Here is a 25,190-nt window from a genome sequence, read left to right on the forward strand (position 1 = left end):
ATGTCTCCCCTTCACCTGCCATCAGCATCCTACAACAGCCATTTGCCAAAATATTGAATACCAAATCTATGTACATCTATGGGATGTGTCATCAATGGTCATTTCTGTAAAAATTTACAACTTTATTACAACATTCACTCAGAATCTACAAGTCTAGTGAACTGGGTACCAGGTACCATCTTTTTGCTCCTACCTCCTCTACAGTAGTCGCCCACCTCCACTTTCCCTTACAAGTGTTACCCATATGTTTAACTGTACCTGCTGGAAAAACAAGAAGTCTAGCTACTGTCACTTTATACTTGTATTTTATGTATAATGCCGCTACCCGATTTAAACTGTGAGCCCCATAATGACAAAGACTCACACTATGTCTTATATATTTGTGACTCCCATGGCATGAAAAGCTCATTCTCCGTTTGACATATTATGTGAAAAGTGACAAGCTGCTGAAAAGAAAAAACAGTAAAAAGTGAAAGTTTAAAAATGACAGTGCTGAAGCTAGATGTCACAGTGGCATGCCAGCATTGCAATGCCTGTTTAATTGAAACCTTGTAATAAAAGTTTAAATACATAAAATGTTTTTTGGGTTTTTTTGTTTTTTATCAAAAGAACATCCCCCACTTCCCTGACCTGATGCATATGGAGGATAGGCAAGTGGAAACTGGCTATCTGTAGAGAACAGAGAAATGGCAGGTCCAACTCTGGTTGGGTTCCTCTTCCCCAGAAAATGCTCTGTGATTGAATTCATTGTCTCAGGTGAGCAGGACCCTACCCACGCTGGCTTTCTTCAGCACTTGGGAGTCCACGGCAAACCTCTGTGCAGAGAACACTCGTCTTGGTCTCAGAAGACAAGGAAGAGCAGGGCTTCGTGCCTGGGCAGCACTATGTTTTCCACAGTGCGTTCCATGGAGCGCACCTGCTCTGGAGAGGCAGTCAAGAATGCCAAAGGCCCAATCCGCTGCTCTGCACAGGAGTGGCAGAGGTAGCCACCCTTGTTTTCCTTCCTGTTGCTCTGGTGATAGATAGATGAGAAAAAGAGGTAAGGGAAAAACCCAAGGATGAGGATTTTTCTGCTACATAGTGATCAAATACTGTCATAGCTGCCCAGGGACAAGGCACTATTAAGATTCTGATGTTTTCAGACATGTGCAAACCCTCAGAGGTAACAACTCCTACAGCACCATTATCAACAATAGACTTAACTCTATCAAATTCTTTTAGGGTAGTAACTGCCATTTATCTAGTGAAGAGATAAAAAACTGGGGGCTGGGAGGGTAGCTCAGTGGGTTTGATCCCCAGCACAAAGAAGGAAAGGGGGAGAGCAGCACACCAAGAAAAAACAAACTGAGCCCTCTAGGTAAATAGTCCTCCTCTGAAGTGTTAGGTCACAGCCTCAACTACCAGACAGGAAAGCTTCAGCTCAGTCAGACAGTACTGCCCACCCTGACTCCAGATTATACTGTGTGACCAATGGCAGACCTCATATCTATGATGCTTCTCATGTCTAAAGCCCTTAGGAAAGATTACACAAATGTCTCGTTTATCTCCCTCACCCAAAATCCAGGCAAACACATAGCTCTCAAGCAATAAAATGCACATGACTGAACTAAATTCTATAGACAGAAAACATACATAAGTGATAGGCAGCTTCTTCATGGTGAGGACGGTGTCCACAGGGATGGCATTGTTGCACTGACCCACACAGCAGCGAACCACTCCAGTTTTTAAAACATTACTTGTCAACTCTGCTTGCAAGAAGTACTCCTGAGAAGAAAGGAGGAAAAGATCAACAGCCATACCTCTGCTACCTCCTACTTGGAAACTACAACAATTATGAAGCTGTAAACTCCCTTTGGACATATCCAGAACGAGAAAACCCCTGACTCTCCTGCTTTCCTTGGAGTTTCTCTAACTTCTTCTGCCGCCAAAACTGCTATTGCCAATAGAGAATACTCAGGACAGTCTGATGGGCTTCCTGGTAAAATTACCAGTTTAAAAAACAAAAAAAAAGATTTAAAGGACAAACTTGTAAAAACTACTGGTTGCAATAGGATTTCAGGACTACTTCTGGGTTACATCTTACACTAACCCATCCCTAACTGCACCAATAGAAAATTATTTGTATGTTCACTTTACGACACAGGGAAGCTGAAACTGTAAATCTTAAAAAAAAAAAAAAAAAAAAAAAAAAAAAAAAAAAAAAAAAAACCTTTCCCTAACCAACCCTGCATATTTGCATCCCCCCAGGCCACTGGCTGACAGGGGGCAAATGACCCCTTAAGCCTCAAGCTGCTTTATCTGTAAAATACATAACAACATGGTATCTACTTTACACGGTTGCTATGAGTAAGACACATGAAAGTATGTGTAGAGTGCTTTTGTCTGGCAAAGGTGGGCACCCAGATAAAGTGCTGATCATCTCCTAAACTGACCACGGGGTCAGGGACCTGACAGATGCTGCTGCCCTCAAGGAACTCCACACAGTGCTGCTGTACTAACAGGGCTGGAAGTATTTGCCCATCAATAAATGATGATTTCATGTTTTCTGAACTAAAAGTGACTATTTATGGATTTTTTTTCCCCCACAACTATGCTGCATGCTTTGATTTATTTGTTTTTCTCTCTTGGAAAACCTGCCTACCTGCTACAGAAAAGAACAGAAAATATAAATACTCAAGTGTCAATCAATATTCACTGACAGTTGACAGTATGAAATCTTTCTTTAAAATAAAATTACAGATTTTGCTGAAGTCTCCCTTTGCCTGGTATCTCCATTCCCTTTCCCAGAAGCAGCCATCATCACGACTCTGGCATGTCTTCTTTCTGACCCATTCCAAAATAGTTCTTCGCCTTTACATATATGTTCAAGAACACAAGGCAGCATTTTATGGGTGTCACACTTTTTGTCTCCCTCTCACCTAGCCATTTTTCTCAAGTGCTATACATAGAACTCAATCCTAGCACTCTTTTACATTTTATCTATCCCTTTCTTTAGCGTGAATATTCAAATTGTCTCCAAATATTTCCAGCAATGGCAATTAATATTTTTGTACATGTTTCTACTGTATGAATTTCTCCAGGACTGTTTTCAAATTTCCTTGACCCACTTACATTGACATTTTACACATGCACACATGTATAAGAAATTAAAAAATAAATACTTCATAAAATGCTACTGAACCTTACATGCAATGCATCCATTTTAAGATTTTATGCCATTTCACTTTTTTAAAAAAAACTTTGTCATAATACACAATTAATAAATCATAATGAATTAACTACAACCTACACTTCAAAAAATACTGCTCTAGAGCAGCAGTGCAGTTTGGTCTCAGGGCTCTTTATGTTACTAAACATTAAGGACTCCAAGGAGATTATGTATATATGAATTGTTAATATTTGCCATGTTAGAGTTTTAAACTAAAAAAATTTTGAAATATCCTCTTTAAAAATAACAATAGCCACTGGGCACAATTGTGTACACCACACCTATAATCCCACTAGTTTGGGAGGCTGAGGCAGGAGGATTGAGAGTCCAAAGCTAGCCTCAGCAAAAGTGAGGCACAAAGCAACTCAATGAGACTCTCTCTAAATAAAATACAAAACAGGGCTGGGGATGTGGCTCAGGGATCGTGTGCCCCTGAGTTCAATCCCTGGTACCAAAAAAACCCCAACCATATTAAACAACCATATTAAAAAACATGGTTTTAAACAACCATATTAAAAAATAAATGAATAAACTTAGAAGAGTAGCATTATTTTATATTTCTACAAATATCCTTTAATACCTAGGTTTGAGAAAATGCAACTGGATTCTCATCTCTGATTCTACATTCAATCTGTGCTACCATCACATGTCAGGTAGCCTCTGGAGAATCCACTTATGAAAGCATCAGAGTGAAAAGCACAAATAACACCCTAACATCTGCAAACTCTATTATATGTTCAATATAGACTATAGACAGTGTTACATGTATAATATGGGCTACTAACTGTGCATAGCATATATAACATATATGTACCAGAAATACAGTATATATTGCACACATGGTATATGTACTATGAACATAGTATCTGTGTCATATAAACATAACACATACTGTAAACAGTGCATGTTACATACACAATATATACTATGAACTCCGTTTGACTTTGTAGAATCCAGGAAGTAAAACTGCATCAAAATGTAATATACTAGGGCTGGGGTTGTGGCTCAGCAGTAGAGTACTCACCCAGCACATGCAAGGCACTGGGTTTGATCCTTAGCACTACTTAAAAAATAAATAAATAAAGGTATTGTATACAACTACAACTAAAAAAAATTTTTTTTAAATGTAATACACTTTGGGGCTGGGGTTGTGGCTCAGCGGTAGAGCACTTGCCTCACACGTGTAGGACCCTGGGTTCGATCCTCAGCACTACATAAAAATAAATAAGTGAAATAAAGATATTGTATCCAACTACAACTAAAAAATAAATATTAAATAAATGTAATACACTTCAATATGACAAAATAATAGCTAACGTTTCCTTAATCTGTTAAAAACATCCTTTGAGGTACAGTTATTGCTATTAATGTATTTTTACAGATAATGAAACTGAAGCAAAGTGGTTAAGTAACATGCCCTTGGTCACAAAGGTGTGAATGGAAGAACTGGGATATGAACCAGACCTAAGTTCTTTACCATGAAGGTGAAGAACTCACAGAAGGGAAGGGTACTCCCCTTTCATCCATTCAGCAAGCACTTGCTAAGCATCAACTATGAGCGAGGCACTGTTCTGAGAATATACTTATGAAATTTGGGTTAAGAATCTAAGATCTTGACTACTGAGAATTTGTCTTCTGTGCAACTAGTCTAACCCCACATCACTTTATACCCTCAAAAATGTAATAATTTCATGATTTGCTTCACTTCCTCAAAATCTTTTTATTTTGCTTATTTTAGGGTGCTAGGGACTGAACCCAGGACCTTGAGCATGCAAGGCAAGCACTCTATCACTAAGGTATATCCCCAAGACCATTTGCTTAAAACTTAAAAAGAAACAAATGAACAACAACAACAAAAAAAGCTTATGGTGATTACATTAGCTATATTTTCTAAGGGGATGTTGTAGTTTGAATGTGGTTTGTCCCCCAAAGGTTCATGTGCTGGAATCTTGATCCCTGGGGTGGCAGTGCTGAGGCGGTGGTACCTTTAAGAGATGGCGCCTACTGCAAGGTAGTTAGGTCATGGGGGCACTGTCTCAAAGGGGATTCATGCTGACCTCCAGTAGCCAGTGAATTCTCATGAGAATGGGTCATTATAAAGTGAAGTCGCCCCATACACTTGCCCCTTTCTACATATTGCCAGTTTCCTTTCTGTACCTCCACCATGTTGTGATGCAGCCAGGAGGCCCTGGCCAGGATTCTGCAAACATGCTGTTTGGCTCTTTCAGTCATTGGAATCAAGCCAAATAAACCTCTTAATTTTTTAAAGTACTCTGCCTCAGATATTTTGTTGTTGCAACACAAAGTAGACTAATACAGGAGTCAAGAACAAGAAGGCTGCCTTACCTGTTTTTGGTTATAGAGGAGATCAAAATGGCTTATCAGTCCAGGTAGCAGACTTTATGTCTTTATGTCTCTAAAATGTCATATCCGTGGCTCCACCATTCTCCACAGGCTTTTGAAGTCTCTAAATTAGTTCCCTCACCCTCATCCCAGAGTCCTCAATATCCTCTATGGCCTGCTTTTCTTACCACAGGCTGGACTCAGCCATTTCTGCAACAGGATGTCCCCACATTTACTCACAGATTGCAATAAAGAAAAAGCAGAAGTATTCAACCTCATGCAAGATCTTTCAGACTTAAACATCTGTTTACCCAAACAGGCAGCTTCCCAGGGCTTCCTGAGAGCAACTCTGTGGGCAGACAGATGTTTCCCTACCTAGTCTCATAAGGGGGGAACCATTTTTCTAGGTTCCGTATTCTTTTCTTCTATGGGGAAAATTCACTTTCTTCATAATATGTATGCCGCAGCTAACTGACCAGTTTCCAATTAGCTTTAAAAATCCTTTTTAATTCTTATACATAACTAGTGGGCTTCTAAATGATACAATCTCCATATTTTTTTCACAATAGGTGGAAAAATCACACTTGGGTTTGTCTTTACCCAGCAGCTCCAGTTTTAGAAATATATCCTCCACTGATCCCCTTTCTATTATTATTATTATTATTACTTTAATTAGTGCATTATAATTATATATACACACACATGGGATTCACTATGGTATATTAATACATGAACATACAACAGTTTGGTAGGTTTCATTACAAATGTACCTTTCAAGGTATACTGGCAAAACAGATTTATGACTCATAGATAAGATTATGCATTGTGTCATCATGAAAGCAAATGACTGGAAGCAACCCTATGTCTATCTGAGGAAGAGAACATAAGTCACAGTAAAGTGACACAGACTACTGCTCAGCTGTGCAAGCTTTATGAACTGATGGTGATTTCCTTTTTTCTTTTTCAATACTGGGAATTGAACCAGGGTCTAGTGCAAGCAAGGCAAACATTCTACCACTGAGCTACTTTGTTTCTTTTTGACTTAATTAACTTTTTTGAATGTGTGAATCCTGTTTTCAAAGTCAAAACTTTGTAACAAGTCTCATTTTACCCCAGGTTATTCTCTCTCTACCATTAGTAGATACTTGGAAAAAAAAAAAGTTATTGATTTATCTTTCAGTACCTTTTGTAAATTTTAGTAAATCTATAGATTTTCATATTCTCCTTTTGTACAAAATATGCCTTCTCTATATACTATTGTGTGTCTCATTTTGCCACTTAGAAGTGTGTGTTGAAATCACCATCAGAGGGCTGGATGATGGTGCATACTCGGTCAAAGAACAATTACAAAGCCTGTAGCTTTGTAAGGTCTGGGGCTGTGGTTACTTTCAGGAGGGAGAAAGGGTGCTCTGACTGGAAGGGCATCTGGAATAGGTGGTAGATCTGCTCTAGGAACACTGGCTGCATCATTTAAAACAGTTACATCATTTAAAACATTTATGCTATTTTACATACTTGTATTACATTTAACATCAAAAAGTTTAAATTAAAATTTGGGATTAGAGCTATTAATATGAACAATTTTTTTTCTTTTCAAAAATGAAGATTCCCTAGCTCTGCAATATCAAAGGTTTTATTTTAACATTTTATCTGAATGTTTATTTGGATCCTGATTTGAACAAACTACTGTTTAAAAAAAAAGTATTTTTGACACAACTATAAAAGTATGATTATGGACTGGTGGTAGGGGCTGCACATTATTATAAATTTCATATGAGAGACCATCTCAGCATCACTGAAAGGGCAAAGGATACCCTGATACCATGTGCCTCTGGATGTGAGGAGACACAGTACACAATCCCTATCATGGAGCATTCCTGCCAAAAAAAAGTTAAGCCTGAATCTAGGGAAACCTCTGTGGCTAACTTCCAGTTACAGGAAATCCAGGGTAGGCAATGGTAGAACAAGTTATACAACCACACAGGAAACAAATCTAGAATATGGACCATTCCACAGGACAACTGACCCAGTTTCTTCAATAAGACAGGGGCATTAGAAGAGGGGATGGGGTACAAGACTCCTCTGAATCAAGCAAGAGACTAACAACCAAATGTTTATTTGGATCCTGATTTGAACAAATCATTGTTAAAATGGCATTTTTTTATATAATCATAAAAATATGACTATAGATTGGCATGAAGGAGCCATACATCATTATGAATTTCATAAAATGTGAAAATGGTACTGTAGGGCTAGGGATGTGGCTCAAGCAATTACGCGCTCACCTGGCATGCTCGGGGCACTGGGTTCAATCCTCAGCACCACATAAAAATAAAATAAAAATGTTGTGTCCACTGAAAACTGAAAAATAAATATTAGAAAAAAAAAAGAAAAGAAAATGGGGGGCTGGGGATGTGGCTCAAGCGGTAGCGCGCTCGCCTGGCATGCGTGTGGCCCAGGTTCGATCCTCAGCACCACACACAAAGATGTTGTGTCCACCGAAAACTAAAAAATAAATATTAAAAAAAAAAAAAAAAGAAAAGAAAATGGCACTATAGTTATGGAGAAAAAAGTCTGTTTTTTTAGAAATGAGTACTCCAAATATTTATAGGGGTGACTTGTATATTGTTGCTTAATGTATTGTTTTCTCAACTTTTTAGTATCTCAAATTTTTTATGAGTTAAAAAAAAAATCCAACTTTACCCATGCTGTGAAATGATACTATTGTTCTATAATACCCACCAATATGACAATTTAGTTTTGTTAAACGGCTAACCATTAGCATAACAGTAATTCTAGGAAAAAACTGTACAACAGTTTGTAAAAATATAATCAACATTTATTATAATAGGCAAGATTATTTGTACATAAAGATTATTATTCCATTTAACACCTTGAGGGTACTAGTTTAGAGATTAAGAAAAGTCAGACTTGGATCTAAACTAAAGCCAGCAAACTACAAGTAGGCCAAATCTATACAAGCGCTTGGTTCTACAAATAAAGTTTTATTGGAACAGACACACTCATTCAGTAGCTTGTGTCCATAGCTGTCCTTGAGGTACAACAGGAGAGCAGAATAGCTGTGATAGAGACCATATGACTAGCAAAGACTGAAATATTTACTTCCTAGCCTTTTTCAGAAAAAGTATGCAGATGACTCAGATGCCACTAAAGATGCAAACTAAGCAAAAGGGCTTCAGTTCCAAGTTCTGATGCTTGGGTTGTCAAGGTAGGCCCAAGTGGAAATGTATCTAAGGAAAAATGTATTTTGAGTTCAAATTCCAAAAACATTCTTACCACCAAATACATCTATTTAAAGGAAAATTGACAAAGGAGTCATGAAACATAAAAGTGATAAAAATGAAACCTAATCAGTCCATAAATTTGATGTTTTTTTGAGATTTGATGTTCCCTGGACTGGTCTCAAACTCCTAGGCTCAGGTGATCCTCCTGCCTCAGCCTCCTCAATAGCTGGGGCTACAGGCACACACACTGCCTGGCTTAATCTTTTGCTGTGCAAAAGACTTATCATGTAAGCACACTTTTCCCTTTCAAGCTCTGATACTATCCTCCTCAAAAATGTGAAGAGGATGCCTATTTATGTATATGTTTGTCCTCTATCTCTTAATGTAGACACAGGCTTTATGACAGCAAGGGCCTGGCTAAGTAGCTGAGGCTGACTATGAACTTGTGATGCTGCTGCCTCAGACTCCAGAACCACTAGGATTTCTGGAATGAGGTACCATGCCCCGGTTCAATGCCATTCTTCATAGAACTAGAAAAACAGTCCTAAAATTCATTTGGAAGTATAAAAATACCCAGAATAACCAAAGCAATTCTAAGCTAAAAAAGTAATGCTGGAGATAACACACAGAACTACAGTAACAAAAACTGCATGGTACTGGCATAAAAACAGAAACCAATGGTACAGTACAGAAGACACAGACAAACCCATACAAATAGTCACTGGATCCCTGACAAAGGTGCCAAAATCATACATTAGAGAAAAGAAAGCCTTTTAACAAATAGTGCTAGAAAAATTGGTTATCCATAGGTAGAAGAATGGGACTAGATATTTCTCTTGCACAAAAGTCAACTCAAAAAGGATCAAAGACCTCAGAATTAGACCAGAAACTATGTAACTCATAGAAGAACATATAGGGTCAACACTCCAACATATAGGCCCAGGTCACAACTTTCTCTATAGGATTCCTTTATAAAATTCAGGAAATAATGCCAAGAGTTAATAATTAGGATGGCATCAAACTAATAAGCTTCTGCACAACAGAGGAAAAACAAGAATGTGAAAAAAGAACCTACAGAATGGTAGAAAATCCTTGCTAGCCCCCAGTTTTTGTTACTATAACTCTGTAGTATAATATGAAGTCAGGTATTGTGTTCCCTTCAGCTTGTTATCTCTGATAGAGTATAACATATAATGAGCTAAAAAAACCCCACCAAAAGTACAAATGACCCAATGGATAAGTAGATGAACTAAACAGACACTTCTTAAAAGAAGAAATACAAATGGCCCAAATATATGAAAAGATGTTCAACATCAGCAGCAACCAGGGAAATGCAAATCAAAACTACATTCAGAATGGCAGACAACAAGAATACAAATAATAATAAATGCTGGAGAGAATGTGGAGAAAAAGAAACACATTTATACTGTTGGTGGGATTGTAAATTAGTACAACCACTAAGAAAATCAGTATGAATTTTTCTCAAAAGACTAGGTATGGAACCACTATATGGCCCAACTATCCCATTTCTCATATTTACCCTGAAGAATTAAAGTCATCATACTACCGTGATACACACATAATAGCCAAACTATAGAAAAGAATAGGTTTCTGTCAATGGAAGAATAGATAAATAAAATGTGGTAAAAATACACAATGGAGTTTTATTCCGCCATAAAGAAGCATGAAATAATGTTATTTGAATGAAATAATGTTATGTGAATGAAAATGGATGGAACCTGAGAATATTGCTAAATGACTCAAAAGGTCAAGGATCCTAAAAGTTTTCTCTCATATGTGGAAGCTAACAGGAAAAAGGAGAAGAAAGTTGGGGGAAGATCTCATGAAAATCAAAGAGAGATGAGTAGAGAAAAGGGAAGGGGTCAGGGGAGGGAGGAGAGAAATGAAAGGAGAAATATTGGGAAAGAATACTGGCTGATATTGGCTAGATGATATTGTTATAATGTGTGCATGTATGAATATATGTAACAAGATCCCACCATTATGCACAATAACATACCAATAAAATAAGGGAAATGTTATTAAAAATATTCAAAGTATGACTATCAAAGTTGTTTTACCACTACTGACATCAGTAAGTGACTTTGAGACTTTGATCGTCACTCACTGTTTACTGTATAATCCAGTCATTAGTAGCAATGTTTACACACCACAGCTCCACCTGTCTCACCTCCTTGAGAAAGCACAAGATAGCTCTTTCAATAAAGCATCCTGTTGTACAAAATCTTATGTTACGAAGACCACTAAAAACAAAACAAAACAAAACAAAACAAAACAAAACAAAAAAACCAGTGTTTCTACTAAGTTTTATGGTTAAAGTTTGGATTTTAGGCTTGAGTATCTTTGGTTCAGGGAAAGACGGACTAAGTAATTGCTGTTAGCTCAGATTTGCTGACTATTCCAACAAGGTTGAAAAGATGCAATCATTCATACTCCTGACTGCAAAAGGCAGGAATGATAAAAACAAGAAAGGAGAGCAGGGACAGAGTTGTTTATAGGAGTAAAGAGAGGTATGTGTGTGAATGAGCTCACTTTTCTGCATCTTGGCCCATGACTTAAGTCAGGTATCTGCATGCTTAATTCATCCTGGAAGGACTAATCCCTTCTGGAAAACTCTACAGGTGGCAGCAGCAGCTGATATTTCAAATGGAACAGGGAGTGGAAGGCAGAATTTAGATGCAGAAAACATTCTTGCTGATTTTTTCCCCTAACAGTGTTGATGACTGACTGAGCAAAAGATAAATTAAGAAACACATGAAAACAGTTGACATTTTAAATGGACCTTTTAAAATTGAACTGGGAAAGAATTTAGAAAGGAATCATACTTTTTTCAATGGTTTGAACACCTCTTGCTCTAATGACTGGCCTCTGTACACTGAAGAAACCTTTCCTTCTTGTCTGATATCCTGATCTAAAGCCCTGCAAAGGCCTACAGGTGGAACTCTCATTCAAATAAAGTCCAAACATTTCGCATTCCTCTTACCCCAGCCAAAGTCAAAATGTTTTCCAGTGATTTGGTCATTATGAGACGTTTCTTGGCACGAGTTACTGCAACATATAGTAAATTCCATTCATCCTCAGAAAATGACTCTAAAGAAAGGGGGAAAAGTCAACTCAAAAGCTTGCTTAGAAAAACTTGTATTACCATCTAAGAGTTTTCAACCCCTCAGTCACGACCCACCCAGTCAATTCACTCAAGATTTGTTGGTACAGCTATAGAATTTTCCTATAAATATCAACTGCAAAAGCAAACAGAAACTTGGCACACTAGTGGTACAAAATACTGGGTTTTTTTAGCCCTGCTACAGTAAATGCTGGGAATATGTTGACTGATTACTCAATATCCACAATGAACCAGATGGATACTGATGTTCACCATTCCAGTTCTGCTTACAACACCTGTGAGGCGAATGGAGAAATTGCATTTACAGGTGTTACGTGATAAAAAAGAAGCCAGAACTAGATTCAAGTCTACAGTCTCCAATGCTGGGGCTCTTTCCATTTCCTTTTGCTGTCTCTGCACTGACAGCCCAATCTGGAAACATCTTACACTGGCACAGGACAACCAGGAAAGAAAAACCACATTTGTAAGTCTGTGGTGTCTGCTTAACCCTCTCATCTCAGTCTCAATACCAAGCACAACAGAGCAGCTGGTCTTTAAACAGAGTGAAAGCTACTGAACTGTACAATTTAAATGGGTGGACTATGTGGCATGTAGATTATATCTCAAAAAAGCAGTCATCAAAAAAAAAGTATGGCCAGGTATGGTGGCACATGCCTGAAATCCCAGGGGCTCAGAGGATGAAACAGGAGGCTCACGAGTTCGAAGTCAGCCTCTGCAAAAGTGAGGCGCTAAGCAACTCAGTGAGACCCTCTCTCTAAATAAAATACAAAATGGGGCTGGGGATGTGGCTCTGGGGTTGAGTGCCCCTGAGAGAGAGAGAGGAGACAGAGAGAGAGAGGAGAGAGGAGAGAGAGAGAGACAGAGAGAGAGGAGAGAGAGAAGAGAAAGAAAAAGAGAGAGAGAGAGAGAGAGAGAGAGAGAGAGAGAGAGAGAGAGAATGAATGAATATAAACCAGAAGGGGGAGAAAAAGTAGCAGCAAAATAAATATCTGTCCCCTCATCCCCCCAAAAGCAGCTGATCTCTCTCAATAGTACCTACTCTCTTCTTCCACTCTGATTTATGTTCTGATTTATGGTTGTCTCCCCACTCTTATGGCTAGTTGCTAGAGAGAAGGAATGTCAGTTTTTTATTTTCATCACTTCAAATGTTTTTATTCCAAGATTCAAATCAAACAAAGAACCAATGTTTAGAGTTTAACAACTAGCCTTGAGTATAAATTTATTAAAAAGCAGACAATGATAAAGAGTGCTAGTTCAACTTATGATTTTCCGATTTTTTTAAATAAAAGGAAAGGGAATTAATGAAAGAAAAAACACCTTGGAAAGCAGGTGAATGGAGTGCTTTAAAGCTTTTCTGAAGCAGGGGCACCTAATGGCTGCTGATGACAATGTGAAGGTGAAGAGATATGTGTTGCGAGGGCCACTGTGAGCATAACCCTAAGAGAAGAGGCCCTGTAACAGTTTACAGTTTGATTTTTCTAAGAACCATAGTGTTAAGAGTCAAAAGTTTAGGACTAGGAGGTGTTTCTCTCCTTATGGAAGAAACCTACTAGGAGGCCACAATCACCTGATCAAAACCAAGACAGTCACAAGGAGCCATCCAGTCATCTCCTAACTACTAAACTAAGGGGATCCCAAGAGCAACCAGTGTCCTTACCAACTCTGAAGTGAGGAAGCTGGGCAAGATTATGCCTGGCACAAGGCACTTTCACAAAATCATCCAAAACGTGAACGGTATCGAACTCCAAGCCTTTGGCTTTGTGCACAGTGCCTAAAATGTACTCTAGAACAAAAATACAGTGCTCAGTTAGATGGACTTTGTAGGAAAAGAACAGAAAAAAGTTTGTTTTCTGCATGCAGCTCTGTGGGAGAGGAGGAGGAAACTAGGCCCAAAAAGTGAGAGGGGAAGGATTGAGAAGAAAAGTAGAAAATGAGTTTCAAAAGTACCTCAGGAATCACATCTGTAGCACACAGTGACTGTCCCTACCCCTGCATGTTACACAGGTAGGGCAGAGGCCCAGAAGAGGGCTGCTTGGTTTGCCTAACGTCACAGGTGGAGGAGTTAGGACTAGAAAATCCCATTCTACTCACTTGAAAGCGGAACAGCAATAAAGAGCTCTATGGCTCTCCTTTCTACCGATTTGGTACTTATTTATTTTATGTGGAGACGGGAATTGAACCTGGGGCCTTGTCCCTTTTCTCATAAACAGCCATCGAAGGTCATAGCTACTTCATGCAGGTAAGAAGAACATCCCACCTCCTCTTGAAGGGAGGCAAGAACCAAGTGCTTTCCTTACCTGCAAAGTCCCAGTCTTCTATATGGCACTTTCCTATCCTTTCCACCAGTTCTGGGATCCTGGTGCTATACTTTTCAACCACTGCGATCTTTGCTTCAAGCTCCTTGTCCTCAGCAGCAGTCACGTACCTCTTGAAGCCACTGAAGCCTTCTTTGTGTACCCACCTTCGGATGAATCTGTCTTTAATGACGAGGTTTTCTGAGGAGAACACAGTCAAGTCAGCAGGTGCAGGCTCCCCTTACTCTAGCTGCACATTCCTAAACAACACGACAGTGGGTGCTCTGAGACGTGGGACACCCAGGTTCCAGTCCTGACTGCATCACTACCTCACTGTGTGTCCCTGGGCAAGTCAGTGCAGCAGCCTCTCCGTCTCCAACTGAAGATCCAGAGCCCTATACTCTAGATCCTCACCTACTTCACAGGGATCTGAGATAGCACCATGAAAAGGGAAAGGAAAGCGCCATAGAAATACCAGAACATATCATCTGGGGCCCACACAGAGTGTTAATGTGTAAAGCTGCCCAGGCATACAGAACGATGTGGGGGAAGACAGCCTCTGGGACCAATGCTGACAAGTAATGAGACCACCAAAAGGTGGTCCTGGAAAAGTCTGTCAGTACCTCTAAAAACCGGAGGCCTCAGGCATCCCCCTCTTCAAGGGAAAAGAGCAACACTAGCTGCCCTTCTCAGGAAGGATAAGAACACTGTCCAAGACTGACCTGTGCCTTCCCCATCCCTGTCTCTCCAGTGCTGCCTTCCACTGCTCCAAAGCCAGGTAGGTACTCACGTTTCTTCCGTTCTTCCTCTGGCTGAAGAAGGATCCAAATATCAATGATTCTGTCCAATCCAAATGATTTAATCCCCTGAAAAAGTTTTTTGGTGGGATTTTTATTTTATTTTGTTTTGTTTTCTTAACAAAACAAAATAAAGCAAATGTGGGTGTGGGATTTTGAAATGAGATGGTTTCTTGGAAACGTATCTCAAATTGCACCCAAAGCATCACAGTGAGCGGGGAACTTCATCAACTGCAAAGCACTGGGATATAATGTGACTTTGAAACTCAGAATTATCAAATTTTAAGTTGTACCTGCTACCTCAAATTCTTCATGTGTTTTTAAGAAACGTAAAATATAGCTGCATGTTGTTTTCTCATCAATAAAAGGGCAACTTAAGTCTATTCTCCAGGAATGTTGCAAGGAAGAATACAAATGATAACTGAATCCAAAGGGTTGAGTACTTACCACCACTGTTTGTTTTGAGAAAGAACTAGAGAATACCTACAGGTCCAGATAATTCTACGATTCTAAAAGCTGGCTCTTAGAGGAAGGGCCTGCTTTTGCCACAGCTTAGCACTGTTCTACTTGAGGACCACCTGCTGAGCACTGGCCTGGCTCCCGCACTTGTGGGACTCCATGCCTGGCACAGGAGGCGTAAGACAAGGGCTCTCCACTCTGAGGGCTTTTCATATTTTGAGGAGGGACATGTAAAATACTGACATAAAATGGACACTAAAATAAAATGATGTACATTATACCTCTCAACTAGAGATGTGATCAATAATACATGAGACAGGCAGTGAATAGAGGTAAGAGAGGGAATGAAAACAACTTACTTTATATCATGCCTGGCATAGAGATTCCAAAAACTATTATTCTCTTACAATAATGAAAGTGGCTAGATTACGCTGTGTCTTCTAGAGGATATTATAAAGCCATCACAACAGCAATGAAAGAAAATAAGTTTATGTGTTGAGTGAAAAATCGTATGCATTTTTACACACACCATTTATGCAAAACACACATTAAGGACAAAGACAAAAATAATTAGCAAAAATCATAATTATATGAAATACTTGGATTTTATGATTCTTGTTTTTAGTCTCAAAGTTACTATAACATGACTATATCATTTTTATTTAAAAAAGAAAGAAAAATTAAAACACCATTTAATTTTGATTCACTATTTACTGAGTGTCTAGCATGTAGTAGGCCCTGAAAAATATTTTTTTTTCATAAATAAGTAACTTATAGTCATAGTTCTGCTTCAGAGTTAAAAGTGCTAAAAATGTTATTTAATCCTAACTTCCCTGTGAAACAGGTAAAGGAAAGGAACTGTTTTTACCTTAGAGATGGAGAGAATGAGGCACACAGAAGTTGTGACTTGCCCCAAGCCACACAGGTCAGTGACAGAGCCAGAGCTAGAACCCAGGTGTTGAACCCCATGTGTTGCAGAGTAACAGTGCTGTCAGCTCAGCTGTTCTCATACTAATTGACAACACACAATCAGAAAAACCTCAGGTGGCCAGCAGCCTCAATGCATAGTCATATTTAAAGAAGAACTTCATTTTTTCAAAGAGTAGAGGAAAAGATCCTCAGTCTTTATGGGGTTTCACTTATCAGGAATATTTTACTAGCATAATTAGAGTGGCCAGAAGTAAAGACTTGAGTCTCAGTGCAGCCTGGTGAAGAGTCAAAAACCCAAATGCTTTTCTGCATAATCAGTCTAATGAGGTTGAACATTTTCATTGGATATGTTTCTCTATAATGTTTCTGTGAATGAAGCAGTCAACATAGATTTACTCTTACCCCAATCAAATGTATCCTTGAAGGTACTTCTCCTTCAGTCACCCGTACAGCTTCATCAAACACATTGGCATTGGTCCGAGACAACAGAGCCACTTGTCCCTTTGCATCACCCCTAATGCCACCTTTGAAGAGAGAGCACAAACTCAATGACAAATCAAAACAAAAAGGATAACTAATTTTGTTTAAAAAAAAAAGAAGAGCTACTGAAAACCTTACTCTGATGGTTTCCTCCAACCAAAGTCTTTTTCCTCACTCTCTTGCAGACATCCAAGATAGTAGCTCCCACATAAGCTATTTCCACACCAAATCTAAAACTCTGTTGGAAACAATAAAAGGAATTAGCAACCCACCTAGATGCATGTGGACTCACTTCTATCACTGCCAAGGCCTGACTCATTCTACATAGGAAGGGGTGTGGAAATTCCCAATAAATAAAACTATTTGTACCCAAACAGGATCCTGGCAATCAAAAAATCACTAACTTTTTATCTAAGTGTTAATGATAGCACTTTCTATCTTGAAACCCTGAAATGACCTATTTCTCTCCTCACTTACCCGCATAACCAAATTTTGACAATGCTTCATCACCCTATCTATATTATCTTTTCTTATTCCTGCCACTAGCTTTGCTGAACTCACATACTTCACCTTTCACCTTTTTGGCCTCTTACCTCCAATCTCCTCCCTGACAAATGATTCTCTCCCCCTCTGCTACATTAATCTTTTCCAAACACTTTTATTTTACCAATTCCTTGATACCAGAAGAGAAGAACAATATATATATATGAAACAAAGATGTACTTTCACAATTCCAAATAATTTATAAAGATATTCCAATACTTGGTTCTCAAGTGTGGGCTCAGTATAGGGGCTTCCTTCCCCAGCATGCAGCATGGAGAGGAACAGTTTTACAGTGGAAAAACCTGACAAACACAACCCTAGCCAGACGATCAAGGTCAACATCCAGTCCTACCCCATATTGATAATATGAACCCTTGATACCATGTGATAAAAATGTCACTTTTACCTCTGTGGCCTTCCTTCCCAAACTAGAACCCTAGTGTAACCATGAGGGGGGAAAAAAAAAAAAACTTCAAAAATTCCAGTACAAGAAGTAAAATCAAGAATCAAAAATGAGATGGATTCAAATTAAAAAGCTTCTTCTTACAAAGGAAACAATCAATAATGTGAGGAAAGAGCCAACGGATCAGAAGAAAGTCTTTACCACATGCACCTCCAATAAAGCATTCATCTCTAGGATATCAGAATAACTCAAAAAACTTAACACCAAAAAAAACCCAAATAACCCAATCAATAAATGGGCTATGGAAGTGAACAGACACTTCACAGAAGAAGAAATATAATTGATTAACAAAAATCTGAAAAAGTGTTCAACATCTCTAGCAATTAGAGAAATGTAAATCAAAACAAAGAATTCATCTCACTCTTGTCAGAATGGCAATCATCGAGAATACAGGCAACAATAAATGTTGGCAAGGATGTGGGGAAAAAGGTACACTCATATGTTGCTGGTGGGAATGCAAATTGGTACAACCACTATGGAAAGCAGTATGGAGATTCCTCAGAAAACCTGGAATGGAACCACCATTTGACCCACCTGTCCCACCCTCAGTTTATACCCAAAGGACTTAAAATTAGCATACTATAGTAATGCAGCTACTTCAATGTTTATAGCAGCTCGATTCACAACAGCTAAACTATGGAACCAACCTAGGTGTCCTTCAGTAAAAGAATGGATAAAGAAAATGTGGTATATATATTCAACGAAATATTACTCAGTTTTAAGGAAGAATGAAATTATGGCATTTGACAGTAAATGGATGGAGTTGGAGAATATCATACTAAGCGAAATAAGCCAATCCCCAAAAAATCAAAGGCCTAATGTTTTCTCTAATATGCGGATGCTAATTCACTAGAGAAGACTAGTGTTACCTTAGATTAGGTAGAGGGAAGGGACAAGAGGGGAGGGGAGGGGAGGGGAGGGGATGTGGGGATAAGAGAGAGAACCAAACAGACATTATTACTTTATGTATATATGTGACTACATGCCAACATGATTCTACAACCTGTACACACAGAAAAATGAGAAATTATATCCTATCTATGTATATCAAAGTGCATAAATGCATTCTACTGGCATGTATAACTAATTAAAACAAAAAATTTAAAAACAAATTCCAGTACAGAGCACATTAAAAATACCTGCCCAGTACTTCTCAAAATTATTAAGGTCATCAAAAACAAGGAAAGTCTGAAAAACTGTCAGTCTTTTCCAAGAAAAGCCAAATAAAACACAATTATATGTAATGTGTTACCCTAGATGGGATCCTGGACCAGCCAAAGACACTACTCAAAAACTAACAATCTGAATAAACTATGGAATTTAGTCTTGTAATGATGTATCAATACTTATTTATTATTTGTGGCAAGTATTCCTACTAAACTAAAATGTTAAAAGTAGGAGAGGTGGATGAATAGATAAAAAAAAAAGGTGGCATATACATACACATACAACAGAATTTTACTCAGCAAAAGAAGAGAATAAACTCATGGCATTGCAGGTAAATGGATGGTGTTAGAGAAGATAATGCTAAGTGAAGTTAGCCAATCCCCAAAAACACAAATGCCGACTGTTTTCTCTGATATGAGGAGGCTGATTCATAGTGGGATAGGGAGGGGGAGATGAATTCTAGATAGAGAAGACGGGTGGGGGGGAAATGGAGGGGGCAGGGGATTAGCAAGGATGGTGGAATGTGATAGACATCATTATCCAAAGTACATGTATGAAGACACAAATTGGGTGTCTACATACTTTATATACAGAGATATGAAAAATTGTGGTATATATGTGTAATAAGAATCGTAATGAGGGCTGGGGGTGTGGCTCAAGCGGTAGCGCGCTCGCCAAGCATGCATGCGGCCCAGGTTCGATCCTCAGCACCACATACCAACAAAGATGTTGTGTCCGCCGAGAACTAAAAAATAAATATTAAAAATTCTCTCTCTCTCTCTCTCTCACTCTCTTAAAAAAAAAAGAATCGTAATGCAAAAAAAAGTACATGTATAAAGACATGAGTTGACATGAACATACTTTATATACAAAGATATGAAAAACTGTACTGTATAAGAATTTTAATGCATTCTGCTGTCATGTATTTAACAAATCAAATTTTTAAAAAAGTAGGGGAAGGGGAGGGGCTGGGGTTGTGGTTCAAGTGCTAGAGTGCTCACCTAGCACACATGAAGCACCGAGTTTGATCTTCAGCACCACATAAAAAATAAAAATAAAAAAATAAAGATATTGTGTTCACCTAAAATTAAAAAAATATTTTTTAAAAAAGTAGGGGAAACTGAGGACAGGGAATATGAAAACCCTCTGTACTATTATCTCAAGTTGTTTGTAAATCTGAAATTATTCCAAAAAAAATAATGTCAATTAAAAACAAAACTATTCTGAGCTAATGCCACCCTAAATTACAATAGCAGATGGGAACTCAACAGAATAGTCACAGAGAAGTCCACAGACCTCTCAATAACATATCAAAACAGTGGAGTTTAAGAGATTCCAACATGGCGGCGGGCGCGGAGAGATCAAGTCTCTGACCTCTTCAGCTGTGCGGGCATAGGGAGTCGTAAACAACCTAAATCTGTTTGCTCAGGATCACTAGGCAATGCTGAGCTGACGTGGATCTGGGGCGAACAGTCTGGGCCTCTCAGAACACACACTGAGCCCGGATCGGCTGAATTCAAGCTCCCGTTCGCCTGCTTCCCGCAGACAAACAGCTGTGACTCACCACTAATCCATCCGGCTGAAACAACTGGTCAGCCCTTCTCATCCTACGGAGGTAAATGCCTACCGAGCCTTCATAGGTAGTGGCCACAGGTTTGAAACGGGGCTTGGGAGAGACAGTAAGGACCCACCCGTTGCACTGGTCGCCCGGCAAAGGGAAACGAACTGTCGCCATTTGCAAGAGACACCACTATGGCAGAGAACTGACGTCATCAGACTGCGGCGGAGGAGATAACTTCATTGAAACCTGCGGCTACAGGTGTGTAATCCCCTAGCCTTCCCTCTCCACACATCGGGGAAACCTTAAGGGCCCCTCCCAGCTCTCCCGTGAGCGCGAGAGCCAGCCCGAGGGAATCAGAGGTGGCACGGGACCCGCGGCGCGGAACTACCGCTCCCACCAGGGCTGACTGCTGAGGTCTCTTACACCAGCTACCGGGGGAGTGGCTACCGAAGGGCAAGTAAAATTCGCTGAGGATTCTCAGCCCCAAGCTCTACAAACTTAGGGTCTGAGGGAATGGCAAACTGGAAGAGTGTGCCCAGTCGTTCATGAAAACAGGGCTCCCGGGAGCAGCAGTCCTGGCGTGTAGCCAGTATTGTGGTGAGCGGCACCCGTGAGAGGGGCCTGGCTAGAGGAAAAGTGGGAAGTGACTAGACACAAGAGGAGGCCCTAGGCACTCAGGATTGGAGACTCGCCCAGGCTGGGAGGAGCTGCTGCACAGTGATTGGTTCCCGGGTATTGACCTGGTGGGCATAGCGCCACCTACTGGAAGAGAAGTTAATCAAACTCTAAGACTGCATTTATTAGTTTTTTTTTTCTTTTTTTCTTTTCTCTTTTTTTTTTTTGATTTGGGTTTTTCTTTCATTTTCATTTTTCTTGTTGTTTTTTTAATTTTTTTTTACAATTTTTTTTAAATTTTTTTTCTTCTAATTTTAATTTTATTATTTTTTTATTATTTTTTTCTTTTTTTATTTCCTATTTTTTTCTTCTTTTGTCTTTTCATTTCTTTTCAATTATCTTATCCCCCCTTCCTTGAATTCTACCTGCTTACTCTCATTCTCTTTAGTGACTTCTTCCCTTCCCTTCTAATACCTTTCCTCCCAAGCATCAAATAAATTTATAGGAGTAAACAGTAACTCAGCAGTCAAACAGAACAAGAAGTAACATGAGCAGCTTCAAAAAGCAAGGAAGAAAAGGAGTACAAACAATGCAGGACAGCCTAAATATTCAGGAGGACCTAGAGTCATCAGAAAAATGGTCATATAAAGAACTCAAGGAACACCTTAGACAGATGGAATGGAACCTTAAAGAGGATACAAGACAGCAAATTCAAGCAGCGAAAGAACACATTGAGAATGAATTACATAAACAGATAAAAGAAGAAGTTAAGCATCTTTATCAGGAGATAGAGATTATAAAAAATAATCAAACAATAATTCTAGAAATGAAGGAAACGATAAACCAAATTAAAAACTCAATTGAGAGTATCACTAACAGAGTGGAGCAAGTAGAAGCCAGAACGTCAGATAATGAAGACAAAATATATCATCTTGAAAAGAGTCTAGCCAACTCAGAAAGGCTGGTAAAAAATCACGAGAAAAACATCCAAGAGTTATGGGATAACATAAAAAAACCAAACTTACGAGTCATCGGGATAGAAGAAGGTACAGAGATTCAAACCAAGGGAATGAGTAACCTGCTGAATGATATAATTACAGAAAACATTCCAGAAATAAAAAAGGAAACAGATATACAAATTGAAGATGCATACAGGACACCGAGCACACAAAATCACAGTAGACCAACGCCAAGACACATTGTTATGAAGATATCCAATATACAGAACAAAGAGAAAATATTAAAAGCTACAAGAGAAAGGAAACAGATTACATTCAGGGGTAAACCAATAAGGTTAACAACGGATTTTTCATCACAGACACTGAAAGCAAGAAGGTCATGGAACAATGTATTTCAAACACTGAAAGACAATGGATGCCAACCAAGAATTCTGTATCCAGCAAAATTAAGCTTCAGGTATGACAATGAAATAAAAATCTTTTATGATAAACAAAAGTTAAAAGAATTTGCAGCCAGAAAACCAGCATTGCAAAGCATTTTGAGCAAAACACTACACGAGGAAGAAATGAAAAACAATAACCAAAACCATCAGTGGGAGGTGCCTCAGTAAAAACAGAGGGCGAGGGGAAAGATAATCACGGAGAAACAAACTAAATTTTTTTAAAAAAGGATAAACAATCAAACATGGATGGAAGTACAAACCATATATCACTAGTAACTCTGAATGTTAATGGCTTAAACTCTCCAATAAAGCGACATAGGCTGGTATCATGGATTAAAAAAACAAATCCAACAATATGCTGCCTCCAGGAGACACATCTGATTGGAAAAGACATACACAGGCTGAAGGTGAAAGGATGGGAAAAAATATATCACGCACACGGTCCTCGTAAGCAAGCAGGGGTGGCCATCCTCATATCGAATAAAATCGATTTCAGGACTAAGTTAATCAAAAGGGATAAAGAAGGTCATTATATACTGTTAAAAGGAACCACTCACCAACAAGACATAACAATTATCAATATTTATGCACCAAATAATGGTGCTGCGACATTCATAAAACAAATTCTCCTCAAGTTCAAGAATCAAATAGACCACAACACAATAATTATGGGTGACTTCAACACACCTCTCTCACCATTGGACAGATCCTCCAAAGTTGAATAAAGAAACTATAGAACTCAATATCACAATCAATAACCTAGACTTAACTGACATATATAGAATATATCAACCATCATCAAATGGATATACTTTTTTCTCAGCAGCACATGGATCCTTCTCAAAAATAGACCATATATTATGCCATAGGGCAACCCTCAGTAAATATAAAGGGGTGGAGATAATAACATGCATTTTATCTCATCATAATGGAATGAAACTGGAAATCAATGATAAAAGAAGGAAGGAAAAATCCTACATCACATGGAAAATGAACAATATGTTACTGAATGATCAATGGGTTACAGAAGACATAAAGTAGGAAATCAAAAAATTCTTAGAGATAAATGAAAATACAGACACAACATATCGGAATCTATGGGACACAATGAAAACAGTTTTAAGAGGAAAATTCATTGCCTGGTGGTCATTCCTCAAAAAAAGAAAAAACCAACAAATAAATGAGCTCACACTTCATCTCAAAGCCCTAGAAAAGGAAGAGCAAAACAACAGCAAATGTAGCAGAAGGCAAGAAATAATTAAAATCAGAGTGGAAATCAATGAAATTGAAACAAAAGAAACTATTGAAAAAATTAACAAAACTAAAAGTTGGTTCTTCGAAAAAATAAATAAGATCGACAGACCTTTAGCCATGCTAACGAAGAGAAGAAGAGAGAGAACTCAAATTACTAACATATGGGATGAAAAAGGCAATATCACAAGAGATGCTACAGAAATACAGAAGACAATTAGAAATTATTTTGAAAACCTATATTCCAATAAAATAGAAGATAGTGAAGACATCGATAAATTTCTTAAGTCATATGATTTGCCCAGACTGAGTCAGGAGGATACACACAATTTGAACAGACCAATATCAATGGATGAAATTGAAGAAGCCATCAAAAGACTACCAACCAAGAAAAGCCCAGGACCGGATGGGTATACAGCGGAGTTTTACAAAACCTTTAAAGAAGAATTAATACCAATACTTTTCAAGTTATTTCAGGAAACAGAAAAAGAGGGAGCTCTTCCAAATTCATTCTATGAGGCCAACATCACCCTGATTCCAAAACCAGACAAAGACACCTCAAAGAAAGAAAACTACAGACCAATATCTCTAATGAACCTAGATGCAAAAATCCTCAATAAAATTCTGGCGAATCGAATACAAAAACACATCAAAAAAATTGTGCACCATGATCAAGTAGGATTCATCCCTGGGATGCAAGGATGGTTCAATATACGGAAATCAATAAATGTTATTCACCACATCAATAGACTTAAAGATAAGAACCATATGATCATCTCGATAGATGCAGAGAAAGCATTCAACAAAGTACAGCATCCCTTTATGTTCAAAACATTAGAAAAACTAGGGATAACAGGAACTTACCTTGACATTGTAAAAGCTATCTATGCTAAGCCTCAGGCTAGCATCATTCTGAATGGACAAAAGTTGAAGGCATTCCCTCTAAAATCCGGAACAAGACAGGGATGCCCTCTATCACCACTTCTATTCACTATAGTTCTCGAAACACTGGCCAGAGCAATTAGACAGACGAAAGAAATTAAAGGCATAAAAATTGGAAAAGAAGAACTTAAATTATCACTATTTGCAGATGACATGATTCTATACCTAGAAGACCCAAAAGGGTCTACAAAGAAACTACTAGAACTAATAAATGAATTCAGCAAAGTGGCAGTATATAAAATCAACACGCATAAATCAAAGGCATTTCTGTATATCAGCGATAAAACTTCTGAAACGGAAATGAGGAAAAACACTCCATTCACAATATCCTCCAAAAAAATAAAA

The 25,190-nt window shown here is 38.5% G+C and overlaps 1 protein-coding gene across 5 annotated transcripts in view; it reads right to left on the bottom strand.

The window, feature by feature from the left end:
• Window positions 1-503: 503 nt before the first annotated feature.
• Window positions 504-25,190, bottom strand: part of FBH1 (F-box DNA helicase 1) — a 56,941-nt gene continuing 32,254 nt past the window's right edge. For all 5 annotated transcript variants that reach the window (XM_081299304.1, XM_081299307.1, XM_081299303.1 and 2 more), the window contains 8 exons: window positions 17,040-17,139; window positions 16,824-16,945; window positions 15,026-15,101; window positions 14,239-14,436; window positions 13,599-13,724; window positions 11,801-11,907; window positions 1,633-1,764; window positions 504-1,012 (listed from right to left, as the gene is read on the bottom strand). In XM_081299304.1, coding sequence (XP_081155430.1) covers window positions 842-1,012; window positions 1,633-1,764; window positions 11,801-11,907; window positions 13,599-13,724; window positions 14,239-14,436; window positions 15,026-15,101; window positions 16,824-16,945; window positions 17,040-17,139 — 1,032 coding nt within the window. In that variant the 3' untranslated portion in view covers window positions 504-841. The remainder of the gene's footprint in view (window positions 1,013-1,632; window positions 1,765-11,800; window positions 11,908-13,598; window positions 13,725-14,238; window positions 14,437-15,025; window positions 15,102-16,823; window positions 16,946-17,039; window positions 17,140-25,190) is intronic.

The sequence above is a fragment of the Spermophilus citellus genome (assembly GCF_964194105.1).
Source record: "Spermophilus citellus genome assembly, chromosome: 6".
NCBI classification, from domain to species: Eukaryota; Metazoa; Chordata; class Mammalia; order Rodentia; family Sciuridae; genus Spermophilus; species Spermophilus citellus.